This window comes from Puma concolor, chromosome B2 (assembly GCF_028749965.1).
Source record: "Puma concolor isolate L17-30 chromosome B2, mPumCon1.1.hap2, whole genome shotgun sequence".
NCBI lineage: Eukaryota > Metazoa > Chordata > Mammalia > Carnivora > Felidae > Puma > Puma concolor.
Genome location: NC_141671.1, coordinates 36,365,123 through 36,388,890, shown reverse-complemented (window position 1 = coordinate 36,388,890; position 23,768 = coordinate 36,365,123). Strand labels below are relative to the sequence as shown.

General features: G+C 50.0%; 1 protein-coding gene across 3 annotated transcripts; it reads right to left on the bottom strand.

Annotated features, from left to right (window-relative positions):
* Window positions 1–3,836: 3,836 nt before the first annotated feature.
* PI16 (peptidase inhibitor 16) lies at window positions 3,837–13,767 on the bottom strand. 3 transcript variants are annotated; one of them, XM_086706722.1, is made up of 7 exons: window positions 13,523–13,767; window positions 8,969–9,190; window positions 7,033–7,142; window positions 6,675–6,763; window positions 5,113–5,790; window positions 4,762–4,901; window positions 3,837–4,425 (listed from the first exon to the last, which is right to left on the bottom strand). In XM_086706722.1, the coding sequence occupies exons 1-6, from the start codon at window positions 13,679–13,681 to the stop codon at window positions 4,780–4,782; spliced, it is 1,380 nt and encodes a 459-aa protein (XP_086562848.1). In that variant the 5' UTR covers window positions 13,682–13,767; the 3' UTR covers window positions 3,837–4,425; window positions 4,762–4,779. The 3 variants fall into 3 exon arrangements, with proteins under 3 accessions (XP_086562848.1, XP_086562849.1, XP_086562850.1); XM_086706723.1 differs by having other exon boundaries at window positions 3,837–4,310; XM_086706724.1 differs by lacking the exon at window positions 4,762–4,901 and having other exon boundaries at window positions 13,523–13,765.
* Window positions 13,768–23,768: the final 10,001 nt, after the last annotated feature.

Below are 23,768 nucleotides of genomic sequence, written 5' to 3'. Positions count from 1 at the left end.
TGTCGCGGGGTGACTTTTCTTCCTGTTGCTTCACCTTCAGATCCTGTGTTTGCATTGATTACCTCCTAAGGCCCCTGTGGATTTAGGGGCGCTTGGACTTGGGCATTTCAGGGCCCGGACTACATTTCCCAGGCTGTCTTCTGCACCCAGAAACAGCAAGAAAATCCCCCTTGGATGCTCGGTCTCAGGTTTTAGGTGAGCAAAGTGCAGGTTCTGCCCCTCCTGTTTTTCAGGTCAGTATTCAGATGTGGGTGTTGTGTATGTTAACTTTGTTTACTCTCTTCCGTGTTTGAAGGCTAACGTCTCACCCACCGTCCAAGCCCCTGGTATTTCCCTGTCCGACCTGGAAACTAAAGTGCGACCAGGTTTTTAGCTGAGAAAAGAGATTGGGTTGGATTGGGGCACAGCTGAGCTGTCCGCAAGAGGAGGGGTGACAGGGAGTTAGTCTCCATCCTCTCCTCTTGGGAAACCTAATTCTGAAGGACAAAACCAGGAAGTCCTCTGCTAGGCCTCCCGAAAGGCCTAAGTTGGTAGTGGTGGCCTGTGCTGGGTCCTACCAGAGCCCTCGTTGCTTTACCGGTCCCCAGATGCCTGGGGCCGTGCAGCATAGTGCTGGAGCAGAGTACTCCCCACTCCGCAGAGGCCTGGAGGCCGCAGAGTGCCAGTCAAACTTCCTGTCATGACAAAAACATTCAAAAACCTTAGAACTTCCTCACCCTGATAAATGGCATCTATGAAAAACCCATAATTAACATTAGACTGAATGATGAGAAATCTAACGTTTTCCCTCGACGCTCAGGAAAGACAAGGATGTCTGCTCTTGCCATTACTCAACATTGTACTGGAGGGTCCAACCAGGGCAAGCAGGAAAGTGAATTAAAAGTTATCTGGGGGGCACCTGGGTGGTTCAGTGTCCAACTCTTGATTTCAGCTCAGGCCATGATCTCACAAATCATGAGCCCTGTGTCGGGCTCTGTGCTGACAGCACGGAGCCTGCTTGGGATTCTTGCTCTCCCTCTCTCTGCCCCTCTCAAGCTCAAGTGCTCTTTCCTCCCTCTCTCTCTCAAAATAAACTTTAAAAAATAAAGTTATTTGGGTTAGAAAGAAAGAAGTAAAACTATGTCTGTAGACAACATGATCTCGTACATAGAAAATCCTAAAGAATCCACCAAAAATACATATAAACACTTAAGTGTTTAAACACATAGAAATAACATAATTCAGCAAGGGTACAGGTTATAAAATTGATACACAAAAATCACTCATACTCCTTTACACACACAGTTGAAGAAAGTGAGAATGAAATTAATAAACAATTTCATTTATAATAGCATCAAAAATAATAAAATGCTTATGAATAAGTTTTACCAAAAAACCATACAATTTATACTTTGAAAATTACAGAACATTGTTGAACAAAAGTAAAGAAGTAAAGACCTTAAGTGGAAAGACAGCCCATGTTCATGGATTGGAAAACTTTAGATGGCAGATTACACAATCCCTATCAAAATCTCAGACGACTTCTTGGCAGAAATTTGACAAGCCGAAACTAAAATTCATGTGGAAATTCAAGGGATCCAGAATAGCCTAAGCAGTCTTGAAAAAGAACAAAATTGGAGGGCTCATTTTGCAGTTTCAAAACTTACTACAAAGCTATGGTAACCAAGATAGTGTGGTACTGGCATAAGATAGACCTATAGATCAATGGAATAGAATCGAGGGTCCAGAAATAAACATTTACATTTAAGGTCAGTTGGTTTTGGACAAAGGCAACAAGACAATTAAACGGAAGAAGAATCGTCTTCCGCGAAAAGTGCTTGGACAACCGAATATTCACATGCATGAGAACGAAGTTGGACTCCCACCTCACACCACATAGAAAAATTAACTCAAAATGGATCAAAGGCTTAAATATAAGAATTGAAACTATAGGGGCGCCTGGGTGGCTCAGTCGGTTGAGCGTCCGACTTCGGCTCAGGTCATGATCTCCTGGTCTGTGAGTTCGAGCCCCGCGTCAGGCTCTGTGCCGACAGCTCGGAGCCTGGAGCCTGTTTCGGATTCTGTGTCTCCCTCTCTTTCTGACCCTCCCCCGTTCATGCTCTGTCTGTGTCTCAAAAAAATAAATAAACGTTGAAAAAAAATTTAAAAAAAAATTTCTACAACTCAATAATAAAGACTTGAATAGACCTCTCTCCAGAGATAAATGGCCAATAAGCACCTGGAAAGATGCTTGGCATTATTAGCCATCAGGGAAATGAAAATCAAAACCACAATAAGATACTGCTTCACACTCACTAGGATTGCTATAATTTTAAAAAGATAACAAGTGTTGGCAAAGACGTGGAGAAATGGAAACACTTGTTGCTGGTGCAAATGTGAAATGGCGTGGCCGCTTGGGAAAGCTATCCGGCAGTTCCTAAAAAAAGTTAACAGTGATCACGTGACCCGCAGTTACCTACCATACAATACTGCTCCTAGATAGATACCCGAGAGAAATGAGAACATACATCCACACAAAAACTTCTACACGCATGTTGATAGCAACATCAAAATAGCCCCAAACTGGAAACAACTCAAATGTCCACCAATTGACAAATGGATAAATGAAAGGTGTTCTATACTAGGGGATATCACTTGGTGATAAACAGGAATGAAGTAACTGCTTCATGCCATCACATGGATAAATCTTGAAAATGTGTTACGTGAAAGAAGCCAGACCAAAAAAAAGCCACCTGTGTGTGATTCCAGTTACACAAAATGTCAGAACAGACCAATCCATAGACAGTGGATTAGTGGTGGCTTAGGGCCTGGGGTGTGGGGCTTCTTTTTGGGGTGATGAGAACGTTCTAAAATGTTCTGATGGTTGCACCACCCTGTGAGTAAAAACCACTGAGTGGTCACTTTAAATGGGTGAATTTTATATGAGTTATATATAGTTATTTTAGAACACACGTGACGGAGAGGGACGGGGGTGAGGGAATCCCAAGCAGGCTCCACACTCAGCACGGAGCCTGACTCGGGACTTGATCCCCCGACCCTGGGATCATGACCTGAGCCGAAATCAAGAGTCAAGACGCTCAGCTGACGGAGTCACCCAGGCGCCCCTATATGAGTTATGTCTTAATTTATATCTTTAAGATATCTTAATATATTGTATCATATATACACATACACATACACATAAATACGACTATGTAATATATATTTACGGTCACCACACAGCCTGACTTGTATGCTTCCTGTTTTAACTGCTCACACTCCAGACAGGCGCTCTCCCCCTCCCCACCAGCCCCTGCTTGATCCCAAGCTGCCCTGTCACCTGCTGCTAGCCGCACCCCACCCCCCCCCCCCCCCACATTTGTGCTTTCCTGCCGGAGGACAGCGCTCTGCACGGTCCTGCCGTTGTCCCCTGGGGGAATGTTGGCTGAGACTCCAGAACCCTTTCTCGGGATTCCTCCAGGCACCGAGGGCTGGCAAAGCCTTCCGATCTTGTGTGCCCGACGGGCCTGGGCGACAGCACCCTGCAAAGAGGTTGTATGCCACTCCTTGCTTCTGGGTCTAAAACCCAACTAGCCTCCACTGGTGACTCCTGGAGCTGGGGGATCCAGCCCCTTGGCCCTTTCTCCTTCCCGCGGGCTGCCTGAAGATGTGAGTTGTGGAGGGGGACTGTTTCTAGGAAGGAAAAGAAAGACGCCCCGAAGGACTGGATGGCGTGTGTGTGGGGACAGGAGGTGTGGGAGAAGGAACCGTTGCCAGTGGTTGGGAGGGGAACCTCCTCGGGGCCTCTCAGAGAGCCCTCCTTCTGCCCCCCACCCCTCACAAGCACAGACACTCGGTATTCTTACACAGGCTTTTATTCAGGAGTCAGGGGCTGCTTCCCTTCCCTGGTCCCTGCCTGCCCACCCCCCGCCCCATAGAACCCCATTCAGGTGGGGCTTGTCCTTCATCTGCCCCTCACAAACCCCCCTCCGGGGCTACACCAGCAAGTAGGGGGAGGGGGCGCTCAGGAAGAACCCCCCTACCTGCCGAGGCAGACAGTTCTGGCAGGGCCGGTGGGCAGGGATCTCTCTTGAACCCCCACCCAGACCCAGGATTGAGGTGGGAGGGGCAGGAGGGGTCCAGGCAGGGGGTGCAGTCATAGGTGGCAACCTGAACTCATAGCCAACCAGGCCTCGCACCCCAAAGGCATCTGTGGATGAGGCGTGCCCTGCAGCCTTTCCCTTCCAGAAGGCCTTCAGCCAAGAAGCATCTTGTTTGGGGGCGGGGGACAGGGTGGGGGAGATGGCAGGAGGACAGCTGATCTCTTCACCCTGGGAAGGCAGAAGGTCTTCCTGGCAACAGTCTCAGACTCAGATGGCTTAAAGAAGAAGCCAGGGGACTAGGAGGGGTCAAGGGGTCTCTGGGAAGCACCGATATCTTCTGTCCCTGGAAGAGCAGAAACGTGACCGCAGGACAACGGGAGAATGGGCACAAGTGGCCGCAGGAACACTGCCCAGCACGGTCTGCAGCTAGCTAAGGGGAGACCCCCACGGAGGCAGAGGCACTCCTGGGGCAGAGCCAGGAGTTGGCCTTAGGCCTCCCGAGAGCACAAGGTTACTGGCTTGGCGTCTGGCCAGAAGCTGGGGTCAAGGCTGGGGGGCCGGGGAGGGGGGGCAGCTACTGGGCCACAGAGCAGGACCTTCCCAGGAAACTGTGGCCTCTTGCTTGGAGAAAGACCATCTGGAGCGGGCACGAGGCCAGGGTCCCCCCACCAGGCCTTGCCTTTGAGTGATGACCCCTTCAGAAGATTCCAGCCAGCACCAGCAGAGGCAGGAGCAGCAGCCCCAGAAGGGGGCCCCAGATGTGACCAGGGCCCGACTTCAGCCCTGACTTGATGCTAGGCTTTTCAGGGCCCTCTGCGCCTGTGGGGAGGGAGACGGCCTCAGCCTGGAGACAGCTCTGCCCGACCTCCCACCCTCCCTGCCAGGCATGCAAGTGGGGGCCCAGCAGCCAGGGAGGAAGCTCTGACTCAGAGGGTGCATGCCCCGCTATGGCCATAACACCTATGCTGGGGGCAGGGCGCCGACATTCTAGAGGAAGACGGGGAAGTGGGACAAACACTACAGGTCTTACCTGGCAAAGACGACTGCAGGGCCAGGGTTCGCCCACCCACGGCATTAGAGGTGGCAGAGGTATTGGGGGAGTTAGACAGGGACTTGGAGGAGGTGTGCCCCACGTGGTCCAATGCGGCCGGCAGCCCACCTGTCTTGTCCTGGACTGGAGAAACTGAGGCCAAGACCTCACTGGAAGCAGACAACTCGGCCTCGGCCTTGCCTGCTTTCTGGGAGTGGGGTCGTGGCTCCCGTGTCCCTGTCAAGAACATCTTGGGGTGCAGAGAACTCTCTGGGGTCTTGGGGGGCATTCTTGTCCTGCTGGCCTCTTTGTCTGCCAATTGGGAGATGGGATCATTGGTCGATTTGGAGAAGGTTGCTGGCCCCTCATCCAAGGCAAAGGGGCTGTGAGTTGCCAAAAAGGAAGGGACCTCAGTTGTTAAGGAAGGTGGAGCCTCTGTTGCCATGGAGGGGGAATCTTCCGTTGCTAAGGGAGACGGGGCCTTGGTTTCTACAGCCGGAAGAGCCTTGGTTGCCAGGGGGCCCGAGACCTCTGTTACCAAGGAGGATGGATTTTCTGTTGCCACGGAAGAAGGGATACCGCTTTTCCTAGAACTTGAAGCTTCCGTTGCCAGGGAAGATGGGGCCTCAGTTACCAGGTAAGGCAAATCCTGAGCCTCCTCCGGGTCTCTGATGAGTTCTGATAAGAAACAAGGCTTTGGCATTAGCGCTGTGGCAGGACCCCGTGTCCGGAGCCCCCCCGCAATCAAGATGAGGCGACCAAATGTCTGACGATGACACACAAACACATCCTCTCCAGCGACTATGTCCTTCATTCATAATAAATGATACTTATTTAAAAAATATTTTTAAAAATTTTTAAGGTTTATTCATTTTTCAGAGACAGAGAGAGCATGAGCGGGGGAGGGGCAGAGAGAGAGGGAGACACAGAATCCGAAGCAGGCTCCAGGTTCTGAGCTGTCAGCTCAGAACCCTACACGGGGCTCGATCTCGCAAACTGAGAGATCATGACATGAGCCGAAGTCGGACGCTTAACCGACGGAGCCACCCAGGCCCCTAAATGATACTTTTTTATAACCTTGTTGTTTTATTATAACGTTGTAACAGTGGCTTCTCCATCCTCCTCGTCCAAATCCTCTCTCCGCGCTCACACAATCACTTTTTCAGGGGACTCTCCAGCTAGGTTCCTGTGCCCGACGCAGCCCGGGTCCCTTCAAGTCCACGCCCACCGCCAGGCTCCGCCCACATGGGGGAACATTTCCCTCCGGTCACGCCCACCTCGCCCGGTGCTCGGGAGCCGCCGGACTCTCCTCTACCCTCCACTTGGGGGGTTGAAAACCGGTCACTTTGAATGACAGGGGGCCAAAGTGGCTGAGCAAGGAAGGGGAATTGGGCTTGGGAACCCGCATAGGGTGGGCCCGCCAAGGGCCCCCGGAGGTCGCATCCCGCCAGGCCCCTCCCCCTGCCCGTGCACCTCTTGGAAGTCCCGGGAGGCTCTAGGACCGTCCTGTAGGCATCCCTTCCCTCCCCTTCTTTCTCCTCCCCACTCCACCCCCAACTCACCACAGAGGGAGTTCTCGCAGCGGTAGCCGGAGGGACACAGGGAGCACGGAGTCCCTTCCTGGTAGGGCCTCTTTCCCTTCACGTTCCCCCTGCGGGAGGCGAGGACTGTGCTGGGCGCGGGGGGCGGTCCCTACAAACCCCTGTCCTTATCCCTCATACACACACCTAGGCCGGTAGTACCCCTGGGTCTTACTTGCTCCCAACTAACTTGCTGGGTCAATGAGAGCAGACTCCCATCGGTGCCCTCACAGCTCCCCCAAGGCCCCAGATTGGCCCCCTCCCACTTTCTTAGACTGCCAACCCAACCCTCCCCTTGGCCCTGCTCATCCCCTACCCCCAGGACTCCCTGGGCACTCACGGAGGCTCATAGTTGCAAACCAGCAAATGGATATTGGTCTCCTCAACACCCTGGAGCTTCTCACAGAAGTGGGAGCCACAGCCAATCCTCTCTGTCTTGGCCCAGACCACCTGAAGGAGGGCAAACTCAACAGTTTCGTCTGGGTGGGATTGTCCCTAGCTAGTGTCTCTACACCAGTCTTCTATGGGTGGGGAGAAGAGGATCCCTACAACCTGTGAGATCCAAGTCTGAGGACATGCAGCTTCAGGACAAAACTCTAAACAGGGATTTTGCTGGGGGGGGGGGGGGGGGCGGTGGTGTGGAATTTGTCCTGAACAATCTAGTTCCCCCTGCCAACCACACACATTGTTTGGACAGGCCTCTCTGAAAACCTTCCCTTTGTATATACCCTCATAAATTCTTCTTGTGCTTTTTTTTTTTTTTTTTTTTTTTTGCAATTTCCTGTGCATTTTAAACAGGGTACATCCAAAGGAATGAATCTCAAATGGGAGAATCTTGGATATCAGTAACAAGCAAAATCCAAGAAACAGAAGAAGCCATTTTGGAAGCAGAGCTTCCCCCAAATCACAAGTAAGCAGGGATCTGCTCTGCTGTTTCTAAGTCTGGGCCCCCTACCTGCTAGAAGGAATTCTGTCTTAAGTATAACATTTTTAAATTCAAAACTTTCGGGCACTGCCATGGGCTGAGACCAGCAGCCTCCCCTTGTTTTCTAGGCCCACTCTGCTCGGGAGTCGCTCAAATGGAGGTCAGTTTTTGCTCTGAGATCTAGCTCTGGCTATTATCCTACACACAACCCCACGATTGGGGTTTTTCTACTTAAGTCAGCTGAAGGTACCAGTATGGAGCATCTCCCAGGCAGAAATGACCCCAGAGTTCATGTGCAGTCAGCCCTGGAGAACATGGGGCTGGAGGTGGAGCAGCCCCACTCCCGCTGGGCACTGATGGTAATCCTTGCAGGAAGATCCTGCGCGCGCGCGCTCATGCTGGGGGTAAGGGAAGTGTGAAAAATTGCAGGGCACAGAGGGAAGGGAACCAGGGAGGGTTGCTGGGCACTTACAACCTCTCCATCTGGGTGGATGATACTAGGATTCCCTTCCCTAAAGAGTAGCACTAAAAATACCACTCAAAAGCCCTGGAAAGTGGAATTCGTGGATATGGGTGTGAAGATGTTTATTTAAAAAAAAAAAAATTGTCATGGTATTGTTTGAACAATGAGCATTGGGTGGAGAAAATAAGAACTCAAGAACACTAATGTTAATTCCTCTACACACCCATACACACACCCCTACAGTACCCCCACCCAACACCTCTTATCTGCAAACTCCAACTTTCAAAGTGCAGTGAGAACCCTGACGTAAGCAAAATGTGACTGTGAGGAGCAGGAAATGCTCTCGGAGTCTCCCTGGAACCTTCGCTCAGTGACGATTTGCTCTCATTTACACATAGTTTTTAAAAGCAGAAGAACACAATAGTCTATTTGCTTTATCGGTCCCTGGCAGAGTAGAAGCAGCAACTTAGACGCTATGAGAAATGACAGAAGAGGGACAATGAGACAGAAGACCATGGGCACAAACAGCCCTGCCTAACTTAGGTCGGACAGGACCGCTTAGACGTCGATCAGGATTGCCTAGAATAATTACCCTCCACGAAACTGGCTCTGCGACACCTAACTTAGGTCCTCTCAGTCCGAGGAGGACGGGAGGGGCCACATAGATTTGCAAACGACTAGTGGGTTTTGTAGTCAACTGAAAATGGTTTAGGCCGTTTAAGAAGCGGACTCCCAGGCGGTGAAGGGACAGGTGGCCTCTGCCCCGCCCCGCCCCGCCCCGCCCCGCCCCGCCCCGCCCGCTGCTCGTGCGGCCCCGCCCACTAGTCATGTAGCCCCGCCCAGTGCTCTTGTGGCCCGTCCCCGCCCACCCGCCCCGCGGCTTCGCACCTGCGTGTAGTGGCCGCACATCTGGCCCTGGTCGCAGGTGGCTGCGCTGAGGTTGTAGTGCTCGCGCTCGTGGTGCCACTCCTCCATGGCCAGCGGCACGTCCAAGCCCTCGTCCGTGATGGCAAACAGGTTCTCCCCGCGCCGCCCGCGCTCCTTGTTGTGGCCCCACACGCACTTCTGCGCGTAGGCCTTGGCGAAGGCGGCCAGCTCCTCGTCCCACCTCTGCGGGGCAGGTCGGAGAGGGAGGTGAGGAACGCCTTGGGCTCGGTGGAGGTGGGAGAGGGTTGCGGGAGAGAGAGGTGAGGATACCCACAATTCTGGGGATCAGAGAAGAAGGTTGAAGGTGTCCTGGGGGCCCCTGGGGGCCGGAGACCCTCCCCTCCTCTGGGGTGACTCTTGGCCAAGATCAGGAACAGGTCTGTGCTCCTGGCGGGCTTCTGTGGGGGTGGGGGTGGGGGATGGGAGGGTGCCACCCCAGGCCATGGAGTGAGCTAAGCTTGGGACCGTTTACCAGCTGTGTGATTTTAGACAGAGTGCCTGACCTTTCTGCAGTCTCGTGGTGCTTTGGGAGGAATAAATGAGACGATGTTTGTGACACTGTTGTTATTAATTAATATTAATATCCTCCTGTGTGAAAGGTGGCGGCTGTGCCCTGCCTACCTCCCAAGACTGTCTGCCTGCTCTGAAGACCACAGAACGTCCAGTGAGATGTTCAAGGGCCGCACTGTTGATCCAGCCCCTCCCAACCCTTCACCCTCCCACCATAAATACGATACTCCCCTCTCAGGTCCCACTCTCCCCTTGGGGTCGCCCAGCCTCCATGGCTTTACCAGCTCCAGGCTTCCCTCCCAAGTGCTATTCCCAGGTGCTCTCAACTCTTGTCAACGGACAACCCCTTTCCCCAAGAAAATTAAGTGTCCCTGTGTGACCCTTACGAAGAGGCCTAGTTTCAGAGCCTTGGTGTCAGATCCCAACGTCCCGTCCTTCAGGCGGGACTTCAGGTGAGGCAGCGGGAGGGGGCATTTTAGGTTAAGGGACCTCTGAGTTCTCTGGGTCCCCAGCCAGGAGGACAGGCCCAGTGTGGGTGGGAAGACGGATTAACAAAGGATTGAGGAGGAAGGCCTGGATCCCATTAAACTTTGTCCTTGGCCTCTCCTAGAAATGGATGGCCTGGCGGCAACTCCTGTTCCACCCTCTGGGGGCCCAGCCAGCTGTGGGAGCCAGACGGCCTGTAAAGTGTCAAGAGCTTGGGCGACCCTGAGAGGAGGGGGGGATGGGGCTCCTCACCCACACGAGGTTCTCAGGAGCAGCTGCCTGCGAAGGGGGGGGGGGGAGGGGCGGTCACACTGGACTGGGACCCCCCCACTTTGTGACTATGGGTGAATCCCTTTCCCTCCCTGGGTGTTTTTGTCCCAAATCCCTGGTCCCGGAGCGTCTTCAGGCTCTGGGAGTAAGTAAGGGCGGGTAGGGAGAGGGAAAGGGCAAGGTACGGGGAACCTGGATCTGGGTGTCTGGGATGATGTGCTGGGCTCCAGACTAAACTGCGACCTCCTTCAGGGTATGTCACCCCAGTGTCTGGCACAGTGCTGGCTCATAGCAGGTGCTCGATACGCATGTGTCAACTGTTGATGACCGAGACAGACCCTGCTTAAAAGCGGTCTCCCTACTGAGCCCGGCTGTGATTCCTGTTCGGGCTGGCTGCGTGGAGTTCTGCCAGTAGAGTCGTTCCTGTGGGTCTCAGGTCTTCTCAGTCTTCCAGAGACCCCCCGTGGGTATTTGAGAGTCACGGCACCCACCCACATTGGCCACGTGGTCACCATCTGGAAGCAAGTCCGTTCATTCATCCACTCATTCAACACACAGTCTTGGGCACTGTACCAGCCTGGAGGTGAGAGCAAGGACCTAGAAGCCCAAGTTCACATTGTCATAAACTGGTGATTGGGCCACCGTGTGCTAAATGACACATATGCAATGGATACTATAGAGGCACCAAAGAGGGCCATTTAGAGGAGGCACTAAGCTAAGTGCTAAAACTGAGGCATTGGTCAGGTGGACGGGGAAAGACATCTGAACCGGGGCACAGCACGAGCAAAGGCCTAGAGGTGAGATACAACGTTTTGGCTGGGGAAGGAGAAGCTGTTGAGGTTACTGAGGGAAAAACTGAGCAGGAGAGGAGGCTGGAGGTGTAAGCAGGGGTGAGACACACAGAGAGAGCCTTCTCAGGAGCTGGAGGTCTATCCCGAGGCGGTCAGGAGCCAGTGGGAGCCATTGAAGGGTTTTGAGCAAGGTCAGGCCCATGTGTTGGATTGTTCATTCTGGAAGCAGAGGCCGGAGGCTGGGGGAGCAGGCCGAGACCGTTTTAGGAGTCCTTGGGAGAAGTAATGAAACACTGGATCAGGGTTGTAGGAAGGAATGAGGATGGGGAAGTAGGGTTCAAGGAAAATTGAACCCTCTGGGAGGTAAAAGCGGTGATGATTAGATGTGGACGCTCAGGGAGAGAAAGGCGTCCATGATAACTGCCACCTGCGTCATCCTGGATTCATTCCCTCTTTGGTTAATCCAACACTTATGAGCCCTTACTGTGCGCCACACGCTGTTCTAAGTGCTTTATAAATATTCACTCATTTGATCCTGGCAACCGTCTTACAAGGGACTTGCTATGTAGTCATCATCTTCAATTTACAGATGAGGAAGCTGAGACACAGAGAGGTTAAGGCACTTGGCCAAGGTCGCACAGCTAATACATGGCAGAATCAAGGCTTGAACCAGGCCGTCTGTCTCCAGAGTGTCTGTATATACCGCATGCTGAGGTCGAGCCTGAGCCTTGTCCCAAATTTATCCCTGTGTCCCAGGCCATCCCCTCCTCCCATCACTTCGCACCAGACAGCACCGTATCCCCTGAATATCCAAACTGCTTTCCAGAATGTGGCCCCACCCCAAGGTCCACCTCTGTCCGCAAAGCAGCTCCTGGCTTGGGTAGCCAACGAGACTGTAGGGCATCAGGGATCTACAGATGAAGAAACTGAGGCTCAACAATGAGTTCCAGGCCTCAATCAGGGAGCTACTGGCAGAGCAGGTGCCAGCCTCCCGTGCTCCTCATCTATCGTCTACAGTTCCTGGTTGCCAGGCCGACAGGGGTTGAACGGTCCTGCTGTGTGCATTTCTAGAGGCCTTCCTTGACCTCTGTCATACATCGTCCCATCTGACCCTCAGGGTAGGAATTGCCAGTCCCAAGTGATAGATCAGGAAATGGAAGCCTTTGAAGGTAGAGGGACCGGTCCAGAATCACTTCGCCAGATTGAACGGAGCAATAACTCCAGTCTCGGACCCTCAGGCTCACTGCTCTCTTCCCCAGGTGTGACCTTGCTCTGGGGCACTAACTGTGGCGTCCCTGGACACTGCCCAGGAATCCTCCAGGTTGGCGCAGAGGACGGCCAGTTCAGCTCTCAGGGAGGGCAGGAAAGGGGTGAATTTCTGATTTTATCTTTTTTCATCTTGAGCATAAACACCCTGCCTCCTGACCCTACCATCAAATAACTCTCCCTCTCGACAGAGGTTACTGCCACCCAAAATCTGGCTTCTGTCATCTATAGGAACGTCCCTGTATGCTGACAATATTTGCATGTGTCCCCACCGATATGCAATAGTATTTTTTACATGTTTAAAACCTTCTGGGGGCGCCTGGATGGCTCAGTCGGTTGAGCGTCCGATTTCAGCTCAGGTCACGATCTCGCGGTCCGCGAGTTTGAGCCCCGCGTCGGGCTCTGGGCTGATGGCTCAGAGCCTGGAGCTTGCTTCCGATTCTGTGTCTCCCTCTCTCTCTGCCCCTCCCCTGTTCATGCCGTGTGTCTCTCTTTGTCTCAAAAATGAATAAACGTTAAAAAAAATTAAAAAAAAAACAAACCTTCTGTATGTCCTACTGTACGTATATATATATTTTAGATTTCATCCCCCCCCCAGTGTTATATCTGTGAGATTCACTCCATGTTGATGTATATGTAGCTCTAATTAGGATCCCATTTTACATATGAAAAACTGAGGGTCCCTACCAGTTTAAGGGACTCCCCCAAATCACGGGTCTTGTTGCGTGACCGAGACAGGATTTGAACTGTGTGATCCGGGCCGCTTCTGGCTCCTGTTCTCACCCACCTCCATAGACCACCCCTCCTTCCTAGGTGCTGGGGCCCTTCCTGCTGCCCTTGTTCCTCCTCTCATTGTATTAGGAACTTCCTGTGTCCCCTCAATCAGGGGCACCTGCATTTTAGGAAGTGCTGGGAAGGAGTCACTGGAGTGGGAAGCTGGGGCTCCCAGGTCTGGCTCTACCGGCTGTGGGACCCGCAAGCCCCGCCGAGCCTCAGTTTCCTGATCTGTATAATGGGGCTGCCTCTGGGGACCTGTGAATTACATAATATCAGGAATTCTGTCACTGACCAGAGAGATGAGTCTCTGAGGGAGCTTCAACCCCGGGGGTGGGAGGGATTGGGGGGGGTCCTGGCTCAGCGCCCCTTCGGTCTGGGCAGGCGAGCGCCCCCCCCCCCCCCCAGGCGCACTCACCATTTGCAGCATGTCAGCGGCGGGTGGGGACGCCTGGGCCCGGTAGAGGTTGTGCAGCTCCACCATCACGCGTTTCTCATCATCACTGAGGGCGCCGGCGGGGCCCGTGGTGGCCGCCAGCAGCAGCAGCAGCAGCAGCAGACTGCCGGAGCTGTGCATGGTGGCCGGTCCTCTCCGCCTCTCCCGGCCAGGGGTCTGGCGGCCGGATTTAAAGTCCTCCCCACGCAAGCACCACCCTGGCTGGGGCGGCGGGAGGGGCTGTCTGCAGGGCCGGCCCGGCTCACACAGTGTCTCTGGGAGGGCTGGGTGCTTGGGTCCTGACCAGAGTTGAGTCCACTCCCGGCATTTATCTCCCCTCGGAGTCCTTGGCAACAGCCTCCTTTCTCCCGTAACAGGGGCTCAGGCCAAGAGCTCTGTGCGGTCCACAGTCCCTCCTGAGTTGTGGAAAGGTCCCCCCGGGGGGGCAAAATCGAGCAACCCAAGTCACACCCACTGGGCGCCCCAGGACAAGCAAGAGGAAGAAAACCACATGGACCCCGTCCCTGAGGATTGGGGAAGATGAGGAAACTCTATTTGACTTACGGGAGAACAGAGGAAGCCAAGATGTGTTTGGTAAAAGGAACGGGCCAACTGAAGCCTAAATCTTGACTCTGCTCCTCTGCCAGCTGAACTGTTGGCAGTCTTGTCAATTAAATCAGTGGCCGTAATAGTACCTACCTCATCAGGCTGGAAGGATTAAATGAGATCAAATGTATGTGAAGCATCCAGTAGAGTATCTGGCACACGGTAGCCCTCAGTAACCGTAGCCAACGATTACTCATATGGCACGGCCTTGGCCAGCCCCCAGCCCCATGGCGGGGTGGGGGTGGGGTGGGGGACGGGTGGGCAGGACTCCTGCCCACGAGAGAAGAGACTGAGGTGTTCCCACTCTAGCCGTATCCTGGAATTGCGCTTTTCACTAGGGAGCAATGTTGGCTTCTATGTGCCTGTTGAATGCATGTGCTTGAGGTGCTCATTTGGAAGGGGGATGTTGGGACCTTTCCTGCTCTGAACATCGAGAAAATAGAATGTGTCTGTTTTTGAAATCAAGAGAGAGCAGAAAAGCAGAGGCATGACTGAGCTGATGCAGCAGGAGTTGGGGGGGGGTGGGGGTGGGGGGCGGGGAATTGGAGGGGAAATGGGCCCGGTGGCCAAGCACTTTGATGGTAATGACCATGCAGGGGCAGGGACCAAGGTCTTGGCCTTCCTGAGGCAGGAATCTGGAACCAGTACTCTTGAGTTCAGCTGGGATTCTTTTTTTTTTTTTTTTTTTTAATGTTTTTAATGTTTATTTATTTTTGAGAGACAGAGTGCGAGTGGCGGAGGGGCAGAGAGAGAGGGAGACACAGAACTCAAAGTGGGCTCCAGGCTCCGTGCTGTCAGCACAGAGCCGGCTGCGGGGCTGGAACTCACAAGCCGTGAGATCATGACCTGAGCTGAAATTGGACGCTTAACTGACTGGGCCACCCAGGTGCCCCTCAGCTGGAATTCTTAAAGGCTGCCCTCTCAGGGAATGGGGACCTAGAAAAAGTCTACTCTCTGGCGTTGGAAGATGTCAAGAAAACCTGTTACTGCTCAGGTCTCTGGGTAAAAACAAAAGCAAAAACAAACACAACTTGGATCACACACACAGACACACATACCTGTTAGAACTAATTTAGGAACTCAGCAAAGCTGTAAGATACAAAAACAACACACAAAACAAGTGGTATTTCTATACACTAACAATGAATAACCCAAAAGGAAATTAAGAAAACAATTCCATTCATAATAACAATAAATAGAATGAAATAACTTAGGAGTAAACCTAACCAAGGAGGCAACAGACTTGTACATTTAAAACCACAAAACGCTGGGGTGCCCGGGTGGCTCAGTTGGTTAACGTGTCTGACTCTTGATATCGGCTCAGGTCATGATCCCAGGGTTGTGGGCTCGAGCCCTGCATCGGGCTCTGCACTGAGCATGGAGCCTGCTTAAGATTCTCTCTCTCTTTCCCTCTGCTCCTCTCCCCCGCTCATGTGCATGCTCTCTCTTCCCCTTCTCGCTAAAACAAAACAAAACTAACAAACAAAAACTACAAAACATTGCTGAAAGAAATTAGAGAAGACATGAATAGGTGAAAAGATATCCCATGTTCATGGATTATAAGTTTTAATACTAAAAGCAATTTATAGAGTGCAATCCCTATCAAAATCCCAATGATGATTTTTTGCAGAAATAAAAGAACCCATCCCCCATATGATTCTAAAATCATATGGAATCTCAAAGGACTCCAAATAGCCAAAACAATCTTGAAAAAGAAAAACATAAAGTTGGAGGTCTCACATTTCCTGATTTTTAAATTTACTTCAAAGCTACAATAATCAAAACAGTGTGGCATTGGCATAAACACAGACATGTAGACCAATGGAGTAGAATGCAGATCCCAGAATAAACTCTTGCATGTATAATCAAATGTTGACAAGAATGCCAAGACCATTTAATGGAGAAAGGATAGTCTTTTCAACAGGTCGTGTGGGAAAAACTGGATATCCACATGAAAAAGAATGACGTTGGACCCTTACTTTGCCCCATATACAAAAGTAAAAATAATCAACTCAAAATGGATCAAACACCTACTCATAAGAGCTAAAACTACAAAACAAGAGAAGAAAACATGGGGGGAAACTTCATGACACTGGATTTGGCAAGGATTTTTTGGGTGTGACACCAAAATATAGGCAACAAAAGAAAATATAGATGAATTTCATCTCAAAGAATGAAATAAACACAGTGAAAAGGCAACCCATGGAAGGGAAGGAAATATTATCAAATCCTATACCTGATAAGGGATTAATATATATTAAAAAACTCCTGCAATTCAAGAACAAAGCAACCCCAAATTTCTGATTAAAAAATGGACACAGGGTTTGAATACACATTTCTCCAAAGATTTACAGGTGAGCCAAAAGCACATGAAAAGATGCTCAATGTCTAGTCATTGGGGAAATGCAAGTCAAAACCACAATGATGGGGCACCCGGGTGGCTCAGTCGGTTAAGCATCCAGCTCTTAGTTTTGGCTAAGGTCACGATCTCATGGTTCTTGAGATGGAGTCCCACGTCGGGCTTTGGGATGACAGCACAGAGCCTGCTTGGGATTTCTCTCTCTCCTTCTCTCTCTGCTGCTTTCCCACTTGTGTGTGCATGCCCACGCTCTTTCTCTCTCTAAATAAATAATTAAATAAACTTAAACACACACACACACACACACACGCACACGCACACACACAATGAGATATCACTTCACACCCATTAGGATGGCTGTTATAACAACAAAACAACACTCCTCTGAAAATACCAAGTGCTGGCAAAGATATAGTGAAATCGGAATGCTTGTGCATTGCTCCTGACAACGTAAAATGGTGCAGCCACGTGGAAGACAGTATGGTGGTTACCCAGAAAAACGAAACAGAATAACATTATGATCCAACAATTCCACTTCTGAGTATATATCCAAAAGAATTTGAAGCAGAGATTTGAACAGATATTGGCACATCAGTGTTCATAGCAATGCTATTCACGACAGTTAAAAGATGGAAACAACCCAAATGCCCATCAAAGAACAACTGATAAACAAAGTGTGGTATATACATACAATGAAATATTATCCAGCCTTAAAAAGGAAGGGTATCTATTGGGCACCTGGGGGCTGTCAGTTAAGCCTCCGACTCGATCTCAACTCAGGTCTTGATCTCCGAGTCGTGAGTTCAAGCCCTTTGTCGGGCTCCATGCTGGGTGTGGGGCCAACTTAAAAAAAAAAAAAAGGAGTGGATGAACCTTGAAGACATTCTGCTAAGTGAAATAAGCCAGACACAAAAAGATAACTATTGTATGATTCCACTTATATGAGGGACATAGACTAGTCAAATTCATAGAGACAGAAAGTAGAACAGTAGTTTCCAGCGGCCAGGAGGAGAGGGAAATGAAGAGTTATTTTTTTAATGCATACAGTTTCAGTTTGGCAAGATGAAAAAGTTCTGAAACTGGATGTGGTGATGGTTGCAGAGTGTGTGAATGTGCTTTAATGCCACTGAACTGCACACATGAAAATGGGCAAGAGTAAACTTTGTTCTGTTATGTGTATTTTACCACAAACAAAACTTGGTATTTTATTTCATTTATTTATTTTTTATTTTTTTTAAACGTTTTTTATTTATTTTTGAGACAGAGAGAGACAGAGCATGAACGGGGCAGGGGCAGAGAGAGAGGGAGACACAGAATCGGAAGCAGGCTCCAGGCTCTGAGCCATCAGCCCAGAGGCCGACGCGGGGCTCGAACTCACGGACCGAGAGATCGTGACCTGAGCTGAAGTCGGATGCTTAACCGACTGAGCCACCCAGGCGCCCTATTTTTTAAAGTTTATTTATTTATTTTAAGAAGGAGAGTGTGAGTGCGTGTGAGGGGAAGGGGGAGAGAGAGAGAGAGAGAGAGAGAGAGAGAGAGAGAGAGAGAGAGAATCCTAAGCAGCACAGAGCCCAATGCAGGGCTCAATCTCACAAACCCGTGAGATCATGATGTGACCCAAAATCAAGAGTCGAACGCTTAACTTAGGTGCCCCAAAACTTAGGAATTCTTCAACGTTTTTTTTTTTTTTTTTAATTTTTTTATTTATTTTTGGGACAGAGAGAGACAGAGCATGAATGGGGGAGGGGCAGAGAGAGAGGGAGACAGAGAATCGGAAACAGGCTCCAGGCTCCGAGCGATCAGCCCAGAGCCCGACGCGGGGCTCGAACTCACGGACCGCGAGATCGTGACCTGGCTGAAGTCGGACGCTTAACCGACTGCGCCACCCAGGCGCCCCAGGAATTCTTAAACTGGTCCAAAGTAGGATGGATATTGAGTAGTGGTGGTGGTGGGAGTAGTCTCAGCAGAAATAAGGGAAAATCATGTCTGGAGGGAGCTTTCACAGCCCAGGCCACTTGGGTCATCCACGAGGGAAAACAAACCCCCGCTTTAGCGCACAATCAGAAATTATAAAACACAGAGGGAACTGAGCTATGGTGAGCAGCAGCATACAACACAAATGGGAGGGTTTCTGTCCCCCAAATTTGAGATAATAGAACAGTCTGGAAGACTTTCAAATAGCTATGCTTAAGGTGATTAAGGAAATAAATAGGTTGCTGGAAAAAGGAGAAGCCAGGTTTAGGAAGTAGAGTGGAGCGTGAGAATTTGAAGAGTTGAGGAAAGTGGGTCAGTCTGTCGGGAGGAGGAGGGAGTGGAGGAGAGAAGGGTACGAATCACCAGATTCCACCACAGCCCAGCCCGAAAGGCAGCTCTCCCAGGGGGTTTAGCGGATAAAGCTGTGAGATGGTATCTTTCCTCTAGGGACAGGAGAATGTGGCAAGTCCCTGAAAGCTGCTTGGGCTTGAGATAGAAATAAGGGGACTTTGGGGCGCCTGGGTGGCGCAGTCGGTTGAGCGTCCGACTTCAGCCAGGTCACGATCTCGCGGTCCGTGAGTTCGAGCCCCGCGTCGGGCTCTGGGCTGATGGCTCGGAGCCTGGAGCCTGTTTCCGATTCTGTGTCTCCCTCTCTCTCTGCCCCTCGCCCGTTCATGCTCTGTCTCTCTCTCTCTGTCCCAAAAATAAATAAACGTTGAAAAAAAAAATTTAAAAAAAAAAAAAAAAAGAAATAAGGGGACTTAGAAGAAAACTTCCCAGGGAGTAAAGTGCTGAAGACCCCGCCTGGGAGGGACTGGACAGAAGTGGGAAGGACACAGTTCTCAGACACTGCCTGGGTGGAAGCAGGCACCACACTCGGGCTGCCCTGCGTGACAGGGAAAAACAGCTTTGTAGTACAATGGGCAGCATTCGTTCACTCGTTATTCATTCATTCATTCACTCAACAAAGATTTGCAGCGTTTCCCCACTGAGCTGGGTGAGAAAGATAGACCCAGTCCCCACTGTCATGACGCAGGAGATGCACCAGGAAACATGGATAGTGTTGTGGGTAAGAGTGTGGGGCTTTCCAGGTCGGTGACCTTGGGCAAGCTATTTCCCTGCTTGTTAGCCTCAGTTTCCTCATCTGTAAATTGGGTTTAGAACAGAACCTACCCCATAGGATGGTTGTCAGCATTGAGTTAATACATGGGTAGGGCTTGGGATAGTGCCTCGCACATTCTAAGTGCTCATTGAGTTAGCCAATATGAATGTATCTATTATTATTATTATTATTATTATTTATTATTATTATTACAGGTGGGAGAATTAACAGGGCCTCAAGTTGTAGCAGGAAAAAAAATACAGCAGCCTAGCCTGCCTTTTCCCCTGAGCAGCTGCATGGGGAGGACACGGGGGCAGGGGCGCTGGTGTGAGTTGAGGGGGGGGGGGGGTGGCGAGGGGGACAGAAAAAGAGGAGCCTGATTTGCCAGAGAGGGGAGGTTGAGATGGGAACAAGGGCTGGGAGGCTGACCACGGCCAGTCTCAGTGTCTGGGGACAAGGGCGTGCCGCTCGAAAGTCCCATTCTGCAGGTGCACATTCCCAAGTGGTTCTCGGAGCCCCTGCCACGTGGGCGATCTTATTTATTCAGAGGACAGCTCTGAGGTGGGTCTCAAAATCACCGCACACAAGGAACCTTGCTCAGAGAGAGAATGTCCTTACAAGTGGGGGGCGGGACCAGAGCCTGGGACCTGCCGCTAGGGGGAGCTGGAGAGCGGGAGAGCAGGAGAGTCAGAGGCTGAGGGCCAGCAGCCAGGAGAGCAGAGTGGAAGACAGGAGGTGAAGTTCCAGGAAGTGGATAGGGAAGGAGAGGGGGTGGGAGAGGTGACAGAATCAGGCACGTGGAGGATTGGCTGCGGTGTACATCAGCTGTGTTTTTATCTATAAACCATGATTGGGAGGAAATACGTATTTTCTTCATTGCTTTTAAGTTTTCATGAATATAAGAGGGAGGGAGCCAAAGCACAAGAGACTCTTAAAAACTGAGAACAAACTGAGGGTTGATGGAGGGGGGGAGGGAGGGGAGGGTGGGTGATGGGCATCGAGGAGGGCACCTGTTGGGATGAGCACTGGGTGGTGTATGGAACCCAATTTGACAATAAATTTCATATTTAATAAATAAATAAATAAATAAATAAATAAATAAATAAATAAATACCAGTTAGCTCTGTATGGCTAACTTGTGGACAGAATGTCAAGCACTTTCTCAAGGGAATATTCGAAATACAAAGAATATTGTTCTAAGATAGCGTCATTTAGACTTCTTTATGGAATTGATTGAGTTTCCACTGTTGTAAACTTGATGGAGGAAATCTTTCCCGGTAGGTGGCTAACACTTGTCCGGTATGTTTTAGAATTTTTTTTTTTTAACGTTTATTTATTTATTTATTATTTATTTATTTTTGAGACAGAGAGAGACAGAGCATGAATGGGGGAGGGTCAGAGAGAGAGGGAGACACAGAATCTGAAGCAGGCTCCAGGCTCTGAGCTGTCAGCACAGAGCCTGATGCGGGGCTCGAACCCACGAACCGTGAGATCATGACCTGAGCCGAAGTTGGATGCCCAACCGACCAAGCCACCCAGGTGCCCCAACGTTTATTTATTTTTGAGACAGAGACAGAGCATGAACGGGGGAGGGTCACAGAGAGAGGGAGACACAGAATCCGAAACAGGCTCCAGGCTCTGAGCTGTCAGCACAGAGCCCGACAGGGGGCTCGAACCCACAGACCGGGAGATCATGACCTGAGCCGAAGTTGGACGCTTAACCGACCGAGCCACCCAGGCGCCCCATTGTCTGGTATGTTTTAAAAGGAAGTCTATGTGTCTCCTGTCACCTGGGCTTATTTTACCAAAGAGAAAATAGTTGTGAGCTAACCTTTGGAAAACCTCTAGATTTCTATTTCTTTTCCAAGGAGTTTTCCGCTGTTTGTGAAAAGGAAAACTAAAGAGCCCAAGTCACTTATGTGTTTTAAATAAATAAATAAGTAAATAAAATAAATCAAAAAATTTTTTCATTAATGTAAATTTATACATATATTTATTTCTAAGTGGAAATGTATATAAATATATATTTATTATTATTTCTTTATTATTATGGGGTTATTATCCACACATATTTTAAATCAAGTTTCATTTCATAGAGCGGTGTCACTCCACCACGAAAAAGTTAAGCCAAAGAGGGGGAAAAAATTCCACCTCTAGTATTTCCTTTTTATCTCTGAGCAGGTGATACTCAAAGTGTGGTCCATGGCCTGATGCCATGGCGCCAGATGTTCGTTACAGCTCCTCAGCACAACACGTGCAGAAGACAAGAGTGAGCATTGAGAAGCTCCTACAGCAGTGTAGTTATGCCTGTGGAATCTGTGATTTATTTTTTTTTTGAAGCTTATTTATTTTTGAGAACGAGACAGTGTAAGCCTGCGTGGGGGAGGGGCAGAGGGAGAGGGAGAGAGAGATTCCTAAAGGGAGTGCAGAGCCCAGTGCGGGGCTTGAACACAGGAACCATGAGAACATGACTCGAGCCTAAATCAAGAGTTGGACACTTAATGGACTGAGCCCCCTAGGCGCCCCTGGAATTTGTGATTTCAAAATCGGGGCTTGTGGGGCATGTGGGTGGCTCATTTGGTTAAGTGTCCAACCCTTGATCTTGGCTCAGGTCTTGATCACACGGTTGTGAGTTCAAGCTCCTCTTTGGGCTCCATGTGTGAAGCCTATTTAAGAAAAAAGACAAAAACTAAACTAAAAATTGGGGCTTGTATTTTGTATATCTTTTTTATTTCATTTTTCTTAAAAAAAAAAAATTATTTATTTATTTTGAGTCGGGGTGGAGAGAGAGGGAATCTCCAGCAAGGCTCCACAATGTCAGCGCAGAGCCCAACATGGGGCTCGATCTCACAAACCTTGAGATCATGATCTGAGCCAATATCGAGACTCAGGTGCTTCTCTGTCTGAGCCACCCTGGGGGCCCCCATTTCATTTTTCTAATTATTTTTATCTTGAAATACTCATAGACTCAAAGAGTCACAACAAGAACATAGAGTTCCATGAATCCTTTGCCTAGTTCCCCCAATGGTGACACCTTCTATAACTGTGGCACTATATCAAAGCCAGGAAGCTGATGTTAGTACAGTACAGTTAACTGAATTACAGACTTTAGTCAGATGTCACTTATCTGTGAATATGTGTACGTGTCTGTGTGGGTAGTTCTGTGCAACTTGATCTCAGATCGTGTAGACCTCCCGACAACCAAGACAGAATTTAAAGCAACCCTCTCCTGCTACCCCTCTAAAGTCACACACTGCCACCTCTAACGCTGTCCCTGGCAACGGTCTCCATATGTCCCCATGGCTATAGTTTTATCATTTTAAGAATTTGTAAGTGGAATCATACAGCAGGTAGCCTTTGGAGATTGACTTTTTCACTGAGCGTCAATGCCTTTGGGATCCATCCACATTGTTGCAAGTATCAATGGCTCACTCCATCATATGGCTGAACAGTAGTCTGTGGTCTAGAAGTACATGGTTTAACTTTTCACTGGCTGAAAAACAGTTGAGTTGTTTCCATGTTTGGGTTATTATGAATAAGGCTGCTATCAGCATCGTGTACAGATTTTTGTGCGAACGTGAGTTTTCGTTTCTTTGAGATAAACGCACAAGACCGTGATCGCTGAGACTTACGGTAAGTACACATTTACTGTGACACTTGATTACGACTCTCACGGTTGGTGAGATCAGGGCCTGCGTTGGGCTCTGTGCTGAGTGCGGAGCCTGCTTGGGATGCTCTCTCTCTCTGTCCCAACCCCACGACTCACTTTCTCTCACCTTCTCTCAAAATAAATAAATGTTAAAAAAAACTGGGGCACCTGGGTGGCTCGGTCGTTTAAGCGTCTGACTTCAGCTCAGGTCAGGATCTCGTGGTTAGTGAGTTCTTCTGTCCCCGCCCCCCCCCTCAAAAATAAATTAAAAAAAAAAACTAAAAAAATAAGTAAATGATTTAAAAAACCCTTTCACACTGTTCTCAAGCTGCAGTGTATGAGGGACCCAGCTCTTCACATCCTTGTCAGCATTTGTAGTTAACTCTATTTTTTATTTTAGCCACTGTTGTGAGTTGAACGTGCCCCCCCCCCCCCAAAAGATATGTTCAAGTCCTAACCCCCAGGAGGGGGTGAATGTGAATGTGAGCTTATCTGGAAATAAGGTCTTTGCAGATATAATCAAATTAAGGAGCAGTCA

Excerpts from the sequence above, each read along its gene's own strand:
- PI16 (XM_086706722.1), bottom strand. The coding sequence starts at position 13,681 with ATGCACAGCTCCGGCAGTCTGCTGCTGCTGCTGCTGCTGCTGGCGGCC. Across the intron at positions 6,764-7,032 it reads GTTTGCAACTATGAGCCTCC|GGGGAACGTGAAGGGAAAGA; the intron begins GTGAGTGCCCAG and ends CGCCTCCCGCAG. Across the intron at positions 5,791-6,674 it reads CTGCGAGAACTCCCTCTGTG|AACTCATCAGAGACCCGGAG; the intron begins GTGAGTTGGGGG and ends GTTTCTTATCAG.